At 36.6% G+C, this 12,861-nt stretch overlaps 1 protein-coding gene across 1 annotated transcript in view; it reads right to left on the minus strand.

Annotated features, from left to right (window-relative positions):
- Positions 1-12,861, minus strand: part of hwt (SH2 domain-containing adapter heavyweight) — an 85,876-nt gene that overhangs the window by 33,522 nt on the left and 39,493 nt on the right. Inside the window, exon 3 of the mRNA XM_018503568.1 lies at positions 490-609. Within this exon, the coding sequence (XP_018359070.1) occupies positions 490-609 (120 nt within the window). The remainder of the gene's footprint in view (positions 1-489; positions 610-12,861) is intronic.

The following is a 12,861-nucleotide window of genomic DNA, read 5'->3' on the forward strand; positions in this document are numbered from 1 at the left end:
TGCAGAAATATTGTAATCCCCTGACCTTTTTTGATTCACTGCACGTCGCGGGAGGAAAATATCGATAAACTTTTTGGACTGGGAACGTGCCACAATGGGGACGCGTGAACGTGTAACGGTAGCGTGTTTGCTTAACGCAAAATTCATTGAACTGTGAATACAGATAAAGGCGCGACTGTGGTGAATAAAGTTTTATCGTAACCGCAATAATGTCGCACTGCGTAAAAACATTATTCTAAAGTTATATATTGCCGCCACGTCTAATCTCTTAATTAAATTTTTCATGCAAAGTACTGAATATATGTGCCATTGTTTCATAACTGAATCACATAACGTATCACGATAGTAAGGTTTAGGTATAAATCTGTTAAATTTGAAAAGTTTAAAATAAATCACCTATTTATACAAGTATTTTAATTGTTCTATGTTTGAAAAATAAGCTATAAGCAATTTAATTTCAAATCTTTATAACAGTGTTGAATTACTTACATTCTCTACAGTAGGACTAGGTAGCGTCCATTGCACCGTGGACGTTGCAGCTGCAGCGCTCGCGGGACGTCTCTTGTTCACAAAGTCGACAGGTAGACTGTAATCGTCGCACAACGATACCTGCAAGCACAAACGGGAGGAAATGATATATATCGTGCTCGGTATTACCATTTCCCATTAACCACTCCACCCAATGAAAATTTTCTCTCGAACTTTCATCGCTCTTCGTGTCCCTACTCTTAATAGAGTTTCAAACTTGTAAGGGATGACTTTCATCAAATGACGCGAACTCCGATAACTGAAAAACTTCGCCCATGCTCTTTAAATCTGCATCACAAGCTCACGCAAGAGCTGATTTTTAATCTTTTAGATGCATAAAGAGTGTTAATCTTCATGTAATGAATAGTATAGTATAACGTGATATAATAATTTATATACATAGCACATTATAGCTATAATATAATTTATATTATAGCACATTATAATGTTGAATTGTTATATCCTTGTAACACTCGGTCTTCCAAAGAATAAAACCAATTTACTTTTATTTGAATCCTTGAAACGACTAAAGCAAGCCAGTCATTGTCCTCGCTAGTTACCTTCGACGTTATCAAAGCACGCACCTTTTCCGTGTAGGAAGAGAAAATACGCAAAATGTTGCTGAAAAAATGAAGAACAAGTGGCGGATGAAAATCCGTGGAGAAGTATCCGACGTCGAACGGCAGAGGATTTCTACCACTCGACAAATCGCAGGGTAAAAGCACCCCAAATCTCCTCCGCGTCCTGAAATCCCCGTCGACGCTGACTGGACCAGCTCATCAGTGATATTTACTGTCTGACGGGAGAATCGATCTATCGATGCGTAAATGCCTCGTCCCATCCGATGTGCGCGAGAACCGAGAGCGCGACCACGATCTACGTCTATGCATTGCATATAAATCGAGACAATCGCTGATCCCCGGGGGCGGCTTATCGCGTCGGAGACCCCAAAAGGGGTGGCGGAGTCCACGGGGATGCTTGGCTTGCGGAGGGAGTTTTGCGCGAGAACTCTGCATGCAAATGGTCTGCGTTTATTGTGAAAAGAGAGCGCCGTATGAATATGTGAAGTGGAAAACAAAACAAAAAAGATATAGAGAAAAAGAGAAAGATAAACGGTCGAAGGACAACGAAGGGAATGGAATGAGGTACGATCGGTTCGCAGAAAAGTGGAAATAACTACGGAGGTATCGAGAAATGACGCAACTAGCACTTAGTGACGGAGAGAACTGCGTGGGGCAGAAAAATCGATTCGCAGAGAGATATGCCAAAGTATGCAAGTTAAAACAACTGGTAAGTTACTTTACACATTTTCTTTTATATTTTCTTTTTAATCTTATTATACAAAAATTATACAGATTGTGCGCGTAACTTCTCCGAGAATTCTGTGTTATATTAAACTGCTTAACTTAATCCTTTAAAAGTTTTATTATGGAAATAGCACACTGGTGTATATACAACACAATTCGAATACCGATTATATAACTTTCATAAGAATGAATATATTGTAAATTTTTTTTTCAATCGAACCAGACATTAAGCCGAATATTAAGAAACATAATTAAAGAACATGACAGTATCAAGCAATTATATGTATCTTTATTAATAAAAAAATTATAGAAAAGTATTAAAAAAAACTAAGTATGCCATATCGAAAAGACATTTAAAGCGTTAATGGACCTCGCACTAATTAGAAAATTATAAGAAAAAATTATAAGAAAATATAGAAAATTGGGTTCCGGTAAAATGAGTTAATATCTCACATATAATGCAGCTTATGTGATAAACAAAAGATATCATAGACAAGGCTTAATAATGGATAATTTTTGAGCTATCAAAGGTGAGCACGAATTTCAAATCTTCGATAGCTTAAAAACTACCCATAATTGAGCCTTGTATTTATGACTTATTTATCTCACATTATAAGCTACATTATTTATGAAACCTAACTTATTTCACCGAGACTTAATTTTTTATATAATTAATGCGGAGTTCTTTTAGCACAAGTTGTAGTTAACAGTAGTGCTGAAACGCGTTTGGTCAGGCAATAACGCCATTAGGCAAATAGGCAACTCGAAGCGATGGTATATTCATAGAACAGCTTATCATTCATTTACCGTTGTTAAGTCATGTAATTGTAGCTAGGCAATGTAGTTTTACGTACTTCACCGGCTTCAGGGTAAGCACCTACCCTTAGCTAAACCGCGATCGTTGGCACCGTTGAGGAAGCCTTAAGTGCGAAGTAGGCCGACTCGAGGGTGAGTTCGAGGAAATCCGAGAACACTGTCAATGAGAATCCACGTAACTGAGAATCATGTTTCGCGTTGTTTTAGACATTATCCGTTCATCGATAATATTGCTGGTCCGTATATGCATCTCTGTATTGTCATACATATCTATATGTATCTCTGTATTGTCATGCATTCACATACATTTAATTTTGATATATTAGCGAGCAGTATGAATGTTGACTCCACAGTGAAAAGAGCTTTTTAAATCCATATATAATTTTTATTCCATCAGACTAATAAATTATTCATGAAATATTAAAATATGACGCGTGACTCGTACGCACCTAGCCGATGCGACCATAAATCACAACGCGCGTAATCCTTAAAGTTTGCCGAAATAGATATTTTCGCCGGTGATCCCAGGGTGTCTCCCAAAATGATTTGTTTTCCCGTAAATCTTCGACGCCGCGTGAGTTTTCCAAGCGCTTGCTATTGAGTGAGGTCGAAAGCTCTCTCCGTGAACCGACATTTATAAAGTGCCTATTTACGTTCTGTTTACCATGCTTCTAAAGAAATGCTGCGCAGTATCGTTATACGAGAGCAAACGCAAGCTCGCGTTCTCCCACAGCGGTATTTCGCGTGGCCGAGATTAAGCCGGAATATTTAGCAAATGTTTCGCATAAATCAAAGCAGCGCAATATGTTCGGAGTTCGAAGCGAAGCTATGTAAATTCATGGTAATACCGCTGGCCACCCTGCAGAGAGGAGTTTCGATTCGCGAAGTACCGAGAGGGGGTAAAGAGCGTGTAGGGAGAACCAAACGCGTGAGTTGGAGGGCAGGAAGGAACAGGGAAAGTCCAAAAGGAGGGATAGAGAGAAAGATAGAAAGTGAAAGATGAGAGAAAGGAAGAGAGAGAGAGAGAGAGAAAGCGATGAGCGCGTATTTCATGAACCCCTAAAGCAGCCCTGAGCATTGCGGCGACCGCCACAATCCCATTCATTCTCTTTATGGGCTCCCAAGTATTTGGGAGCGAGCTTGAATAAATCGGAAATTTGCCCCGCGGGGAGCAGTCGGCCCTCTTCGCGATTTGCCTTTCGGCCTGGTCATTCCTGAACACTGTTCACGCGTTTCGTTTTTCGCACGTAAAGCGCGTAATACGCGATCGTTAATCCCAAGCATTTAGTATAGAAAATTGCCAGATGACCTGGACTAATAACAGGAATCTCGATGTGATAATGAAAACTAATCGGTTCATTGCTGCGCAATGCTTACGTCTTTCAAGAAGACAATAATTTGTAAGTTTCTCTTAAATGATGTGGCTTAGTAGAATAATCCGATCAATATTCCTGCATAATAGGTGAATGCTTTCGTTCGGTAATAACGTCTGGGAGAACCATAGTAATAGAAAGTAGTATTAGCTATTGTGTTCCAAACTCGAACTATGAACGGAATGTTTATTCTGTAGAACTTCTTATGTAATTTATCACATATACATCTGTACCAAACTGGGAATTGCCCAGCTGATTGTATTAATTCCCTTAGTTAAAAGGAATTTAACTTCGCATGTTCTATAGAAAGGAAGAATTTCATCGTATGATTATATTAATTTTATTTAAAAATAATATTCTCTCTCTCTATATATATATATATATAATATATATATATTTTAAAGGATAATAGATATGTATTTATTATAGCTTTTTTGTAAAATTTTTATAAGATTTATTTCATTAAAAACATAATTCTTACAGTAAAATTAATGAACTAGTATATGTATAATATTAACGTAAAATTAATAATTATTGAACTAGTATACGAGTAATATTAACGCTATAATGTAGTAATATTAATGTAATCTTCGACTTTAATTGTTAGGCATCTATTGCCACATAAATCTAACCATAGAGATTATTTATTACATTTACAATCTAACTTATGTTTCTTATAAAATTGATCTACTTGGTTTGTGTAAGACAAAAATCTTAGTCTTAGCGCATCAAGATGTATTTCGATATATACTGTCAGTACTAAAAGTGTATAATTCATATTACCTACATTATAGATTTTCAATATTATAGCAATGTATATTGAAACACGGCTCACGAAGTGATTAACTAATAAACAAACAAAAGAAAATCTAAAAGTAATTAAAAACTAAGAAAAATTGTATACTGCGATTACACACGTCACAGGTATACCATTATAAACTTTCCACAGCTATACAACAGTTTGAAAAATATTAACTTTAACAATTAGTATTTGCGATAATGCACGCAATTGTACTGGAAGAATATTGTTAAATCGTAGCACGTAGTATAACGGGTAAATTGTGCAAACAGATCGATCACAATGACATAATTAAATCCAATTGGGAAGGGTTACGACTTGAATAGTTAAGGGTCCCGATGTTGATACCTCTGCAGAATCCCTAAATGCTTGTCACTAAACTGTCCGTAACACTTCGAGAATAAATTTGCATTGCGGCTAGTAAATGCTCACATTGTTTCCTTTCATCGAACGTCCTCTAAATCGAAAAAAAAGACAATCGTAAATTCACAATTCGTGCAGCTACTCATCTTAACCATCCCCTCGAATTAACTGTAGCCTTGTCTTCTTCAATGTGTTCTCGTGAAGAGTAAGCTGCCACTTTCTTCGCCGACCTAGACAATGAGTCAGACCATAAAGAACGCTATAAAGGGAACTAAAGATCGATGAACAGGGTTAACTATGATTGACGACGAACGAAAGTGCACACGGAGTCTTCGGGGAGTCACTCTTCTCATTTTCACGTTACGGCAATCTGATTCGATCTAACGCAACGAGATAAACACGTTAAAGTTTCACAAACTGTTCTCCAATGAAATGTAAGAACGAAGTCACCCGAGGCTATCCGACGTTCTTTCCAACAGCATGACGCGCGACAATCCGATATCTTCATCACGTATTTCCCAAATGTACTCATCACTCTTCCTTTGGATATCATTTTTTCTAGTCTGCGTTCATCACGTTAACCCCGGCACCTGAGGGCAACCTGGCAATGACGAGAAAAAAGAGCCTTCAGTATCTTCGCGAAAGCGATGAAGCACGAACGAAAGTCCTAAAACTTCGAAATAACGTGGGTGATGTGAATTGAGCTCAGCAAAAAGAAAAAAGAAGATATAAAGAAGTCCATCAACCTTGAAATTTATCATCAGACCTTTTCCTCTATCAGGTTTTTTTTATTGTGGCGATAGATTTCTTTGAAGAGTAGAAATATGGGTTTACATTACGATTGATGGTCGGAAAGAAGAACTTGCATCATCATACCAAATCGACATAAATACATCATTTTTAAAAATTCGCGAACTTCCATGACACTTAATATTAACGATCGAATATTGATTGAGACATTATCGTTCAAAGAGACAAAGACACGAGGGTCTATGATTTCACAATTTAAGGGTCAGAATCACAGCATCTGAAAATCCTTTTGCCTTCATTTAAGAGACCCATGGGTCCCTCGACAGATTCGATGTGCTTTAGACGCCCTGATCGAACAGAAACGCCTACCGAAGGACTACGTTCCTTTTTGTCGTATCTGTAGCCCCTTTGTAGGGTCACAGAGGGTCCGGCAGGTTGCTCAAAGAGAACGTAACTCGCTCAAAGTTGAACGAGGAACTCTGTCGTAGAAATCGAGTACTAGCAATAAGACAGACTAAGGGTCGGCCCAACAGTCCCTAATCATCCGCCTTTCTTAGGCCTTGCTTCATCTTTCTTACCCCCTGTGCATTTCCTTCTCGCCCTTCTATCGCGAGCAGCTAACAAAGCCTCTTTAGCCGATCTCTGTGCAGAATCTCTGTGCAAGAAAATTTATAATACTAAAAATAAGATAATATATAAGAAGGGGGGAGTATAAAAGCATAAATATAGATATTTTATATTAAAACTAAAAATAGATATTTTTTATAAGAATAAGTAGAAATTTTTAGAAGCAAGACTGATAAGAATAAATCTTCAAATAATAAAATTTTTTACGGGTTTACAAGATGCTCATCAGCATTATTATTAAATTGACGATTAATCTAATTTGAGGTATTTGTACTTCAGCTTCAGTTTGTGATTGCGTTTCAAGTCCGACAAACCAAATTGACACGTAGTTTATAAAAAATTGAAAAACATATTTGCAAAAATTTTTATATAAATATTATTAAACACCAAGATCCTTTGACCAAAAATACGATTATTTCTCTTATTATTTATTTCTCTAGTCGGATATTTTTATTTACATCGCGTATTATTCTGATTTAAAATCGTATTTCTACTGCACAATCGCTTACCCTTATTTCAAAGTTTCGCAAGACCAACGTTTCCTTCAACTTCTGCGATCTTGACAATCCAAGAGCCATAAGATCCTCCTTCATGCCGCTCAATTAGAATGAGTACTACGCCAAGGGCAGAACTCGCGATCTTGAAACTTTGATTTCGTAATCTTGTCGGCATGTCGCCAATAGATAGACTTTGTCGGACATGCCATTTCAAGTGCACACGTTAAACGGAGTCGTTAAACTTCTATTAGAGAAAGAACGTCGGTCCGCTTGAACGTATCGCCTAAACTTGTCTTGTCGAGGCATCCCTCTGAGTAAAAGTTTAAACAGCACTCGAAATAAAACGCACGGATTCTCCATAATGAAACTTTACGACCGTGAAAATTGCTCTCTCTCTCGGCGCAAAAGATAATTAATTTTTCCTGACAATCAAACCGTTACGCAGCAAAACGTCGATTATTTTACGATTCGTTTCTTCAGATTAGCGTCTTTTATTTTCAATTTTTAAATGACAGGCTATAGAAATTCAAAGTTTTAAACTTGTAATAGAAAATGCAAATTAATAAACTGTAATTAAGTTACAATTCATTTCATCAGACTGGCGTCTTTTATATCTTCACAATTATTAATTAACAGGCTATGGAGATTTAATTCATTTTAAATTTACAACAAAAAATACAAAGTAATAAACTGTAACTAAATCACAATTTTATATAATTAAAAAAACTTGCACAATCTCACAAGTGCTATTAATATATTAAATTTATTTAAATCCGTTTAAATCCTCTCTAATAAATTTATCACATACCACACAATGTTCAAAAATCACTGGCACTAAGTAAGTACCTAAGTAGTTTAAGTAACTCTGCGGTAATCAGGCGCGCCATAGGCCGTGGGAAGCTGCAAACAGTGCGGAAGGGTTGTGTCGATTCGGTGCAACCATCTCGCAGGTACCTGCACATACGCACACACGGTCTCACCCCTGAAACGCGCGTAGTCGCAGTAGCGCCGTGATTGTTCCGTCGGTTTCTCTATTGGGATAAACGTCGACCCCTTCTTATCACCCCTTATCCTATGACGGAAAGGGTCCTCCGGGCGCGGGAACGGAACCCCATTGCCTAAGGGGCTGCTAATTGATTTTAGAAGTTCCTCCTTGGGACTACCCCCAAACCCGTTGCAACATCAGAGCCCCCTCGGCAAGAGTTTTCGGAAAAGACGCGCCACCGTCACGGCGAAAGCGTCCTGGTTCCTAAGTCGCGTTAGAGACTCTCTGAGAACCAGCACCGCTCTCGGCCACCCTTATTTCTTGTTAAACGGAGCTCAACGCGACGACCCTCTCTATCTCGGGACGTTTTAAATCGAAACTTTCCGCTTTTTTGTTTAACAAGTTGCTGACGGACTTTTGCACGTATTTCTCGGAAATCTTGTTAATACTAGTCGTTTTAGTTTCAAATTCATCAATTGAAAATATTTTGCAAGCTCAATTCAAATGTACTACATCTTTAAATTATATCTCTATACAAACAAATAAAAATCCATTATTAAATAAGCAGATTAAGAATATATTCCCTTTAAAACTTTTAAAGAGAATGTCACTCTGAAAAGTGAAATCTCACTCTTGAAGATTGAAAATTGAACTACTCTTTTTCAAGACTAACTCAATTTTTACTCTTTAAAGTAAAATTCCACTTCACAGAATTTAGCGAGTTGATAAAAAAAGGCAATGCTTAAGCATTAATAATACGGTTCTCATCAATATTATGATGACACGTGAATTTGTCAAAATTTGCAGACAGAAAGAGAAATGTATCTGCTTTTTTAAGTCATAATTACTAGCACGATGATAATGCAGCTCTCAAGGTTGAAATTCTCCATGTTTGTTTCTCTCTGCTTCTTCGTTATTGCGCTCGTCGACATTCATTCTCCTTTCGTTGACGGCTTTCATGCGTGCACGACGCTCGAACAGTCACACAATGAGTTTCCGGTTTATTAAAATCCCACCTACCTCCAGACTTGCTCGTCACGATCGGTCGCAGACGGCGGTCTAAAACGAATTCATGTTCCTGAGTTTCACTTGTGTCTGGTTGGACAATGCATCGTGAAATGTCAGGTGAGGCTATCTCGCGGAGTAACATTTTTTCCATTCAACCCGCATAAAACTTGACGCGAGCAGAAACGCGAAATTGCGTACCTAATAATCGCAGCGTCTTCTCTTGCGTCTTCATAGTTTCTAATTAACAGTAGCTATGTCGCAGCGAGGAATGCGATTTCATTTGTCCGCACGAAAAAATTTTTGCTGAAATATTAAAAAATGTAAGTAGATATAAGGTAAAAACTTATGTAAGATATATATATATAGTCATCTTTTAAATGCAAAAAAAGACATACTTTAATTTTTGTTATCTTTAATAGTGTTATCCGTATGATGGAGAAAATATACCAATATAACATTATTAAAGATAACAAAAATTAAAATATGTATCTTACATTTTAAAGATGGCCATCTCATCCAAGTTTATCCTAGATCTGAAAATAAATGTTTGTTAAACTATCAAATTAATTATGTAAGGCGTTCAAACTGATTGTTATAAAAATGTCAAAACTTTTTACTGCATTACTTATTCTGCTTTCTTAAGTTTATTATTATTATTATTATTATTATTATTATTTTTATAGCCCTACATTATTTTCAGATCTGTATCTAGTTAAATATTTTATTACTTCAGCAAAATCATTCTTTCTGTGCAACATTGTGTACATTTTTTGAATGTGTACAAAAATATATACATCTCACAGTCTGAACTATAAATAAATTGACAACAACAAGTTTAATATTTTAAAACATTTTTGCTAAAGCTACCAATTCCTCTTTTTTTCAATAGAAAGCATTGCGGGACTCGAGATGGAATCGTTATTTGTGGAAAAGTCTCTTCACGTCTCTTAGAAAGTTACTCCATTATTAAGACGCAGAGTAATCCCTTTGCGTTATCGCGTCTTCGCACTTCAACGAACACAAGGGCTAACCCTTCGAGGCCGCGTTACGCGAAAATACAAACTAGCGGTAAGGAAGCCAACCTCGTTAATAACTCGCGGTACATTTGACGCGCTTCGTTTCCGGCGACATTAGCCGACGTTGATCTGGATTAAAACAGAGCTCTCGCTGTTAACGGCGGTTGCCTCTTATCTAGATGAGTCTCCATCTTTCTTCAGTCAGTGAAGAATTATGCAACCACTATGGCTAACAATAAATCAATTTTAAATTAAATTGCGCGCATTGAGTTGCGCATTATTCGACCGAACATATTATCCCTGTTTAATATTTTGAGATAAAATTTATCCTACATAATAAATATTTTACACGTTTATTTATTTTAATAAAGAATAGTTAACGTTAATAATTTGTGTTAGCTCGGAAAGACATTTTAATTAATTAACTTATTCATTACAACCTAAATTCATTTATTGAGAAATATTTTATAATATTTATCATACATGTAATAATATCAAAAGAAAGCGATAATGATAATTTCAACAAGAACGTAAAATAACTGCAAGCTATAAAAAGGATCCATTTAAACATTCATACTATTTTTATAATACGATTTAACATCGTACGTCATAACTAAATAAAATGTCACAGCCATACGATATGTCTACTCTGCTTCAAAGCTCAAAGGAACTACGAGAGATTTCAACCACAAGAGCATGTACCGGTGTGATTTACGCGAATACGACCTAATTACGAAAGCGACGCGTTGGAAGTTTCACAAGGGACTTGCCAACCATGTGATGTTTATTGCGCTACTCGAATATTCTCGATACAGTCGTGTCTCTGTTTATAGAGTCACGTCAAAACCATTGGTAAATTCCGACTGTGATTTGATTGACGATGTAATCTCCGGGAATTTCGGAAGATTGCGTATCATTACTTAGCAATTAACAATCATCCATCTCAGTTAGTGCTCTACATTTCAGCGTGAATGCTGGGTGTTGTACGTAAATGCTTCCGACATCGCTTAATCTGAGTTTAATCGTAGTTGTAGCTTTATAGACGATCACTAGCAGTTTACAAACTGCGAGCTTAAGGTGATACTTTTTATCTAGCCGGTTGTACAGGACCAATTTGGGATTGGTAAGTATGACAAATGTTCGCGACGGACCACAAAGTAACAAGGGTTTCTTGAGGATTATCCGTAAATGAATAGCATTTTTTAGGGCTTCGCAGGAAGTAAACTGCAAAGACGTCGCGTTGTTGCTAATAAAGAATATTGAGTCATTCACCCCACTGCGAATTTGAAATCCATATAAAATATTTCATAAAGATATACTGTTAAAACGCTTACAAATGATATTATATCTATCTTCTATTATATTAGGTGTCTAAATACGTTACCATTAATTTTAGACAGTGCTAACAATGGTATATTTAAATTTTCACGTTCGATTATTTTTTTAATAGTAAAATTAATTAACCTGCATTTCAAAAGCTATGTAATAATTTGCAGTTAGACAATTAATTACATTTTTAGTTTCATTAAAAATGAATATTGAAAGATGTATATTCGCTATTACATGCTTTATTATTTATTGCGATACAACCGTCACGGAAACAACCAGGATAATTTGTGAGATTTATGAAATATGGTGTTGAAAAGAATTTACAGAGATTGGTTTAAAAGATTAAAAATAGCGATTTCGATGTGAACGATAAATCACTTTGAGAAACATTCTTTCATCGTGGCATCCATGTACTACATGAAATGGCAAAAATGGTAGATTCGAAATGCAAGTACTTTGATCGAAATGCTTTTAACGTGTGTATTTCTTTTATAATAGATATGTTTCCAAAAAAAAACCGTTGGAATTTATTCATATACCCAATAAAAATGCAGAATATTTTCATGTAATCAATTGTGTAGTGGAATATTTTTGGCCTATACTACATGAAATAAATTTTGCGTCGGACTATCAAGGGGAACACGATCTCGTCGCGAAATAAACGCGAATATGCCAAACGAACATTGATTTCCACATTCACCCCGACTTTCAACCCTCCCTGCGATCGCGGACGGTCCGTCTCCCAGGATCGACACGCATCACGCGCGCATACGTGCATAATTAACGAGACGTGCCGATCGGCCTAAACGCTGAATTTTGACGTACAAATCCACAGTAACACGAGATCGAGCTAACGACTCTACCGCCGACGCCCCGAAAGTTTTTCGAAACGCTGCCGCAACATTGAATGCCTAACGCCGAGCCTGCGGTGAGCCACAGCCACCGGTTTCAATCACGCGTCCCTCTCGAGCTGTCAAGCAGTGTAGATTTATTTGACTCTAATAAAGGGGCTAAAAATTCACAATTTTAAGTTTTAGAATGCGCTTAAAGTGTTTATGATTATTTATCTTGAAATCAGGAAGATTTTATCTATACACGTATAAGGTAATATGTCTTAGAGCTGGTTGTTCCTTTAGATAAACTATGTAATTTATCTAAAGGATAAAAGAAAGAAAGAAACAGAAAGAGAAAGCGTCATTTATTAAAGGCTCTGGGACAAGTCCCTTCAAGCGCAGAGACTAACTTATAAGATAGTACAGAGAATAAAAAGAAAATGGACCATATTTCTCAAGCAATATATAAAATGAATAAAATAAAACAAAAAATAATGCGAAAAAATATATAATATATATATATATATACAGGGCGCCCGACCTTTTTTGCCAATCACTTTTGTGTAGATAGAGCGGACTAAACTGAGTCGAAAAATCCTCTACCACTTTGCAATTTTCGCAATAGTTAAC

The sequence above is a fragment of the Trachymyrmex cornetzi genome, unplaced genomic scaffold (assembly GCF_001594075.2).
Source record: "Trachymyrmex cornetzi isolate Tcor2-1 unplaced genomic scaffold, Tcor1.1 scaffold16, whole genome shotgun sequence".
In the NCBI taxonomy this organism is placed as follows: Eukaryota; Metazoa; Arthropoda; class Insecta; order Hymenoptera; family Formicidae; genus Trachymyrmex; species Trachymyrmex cornetzi.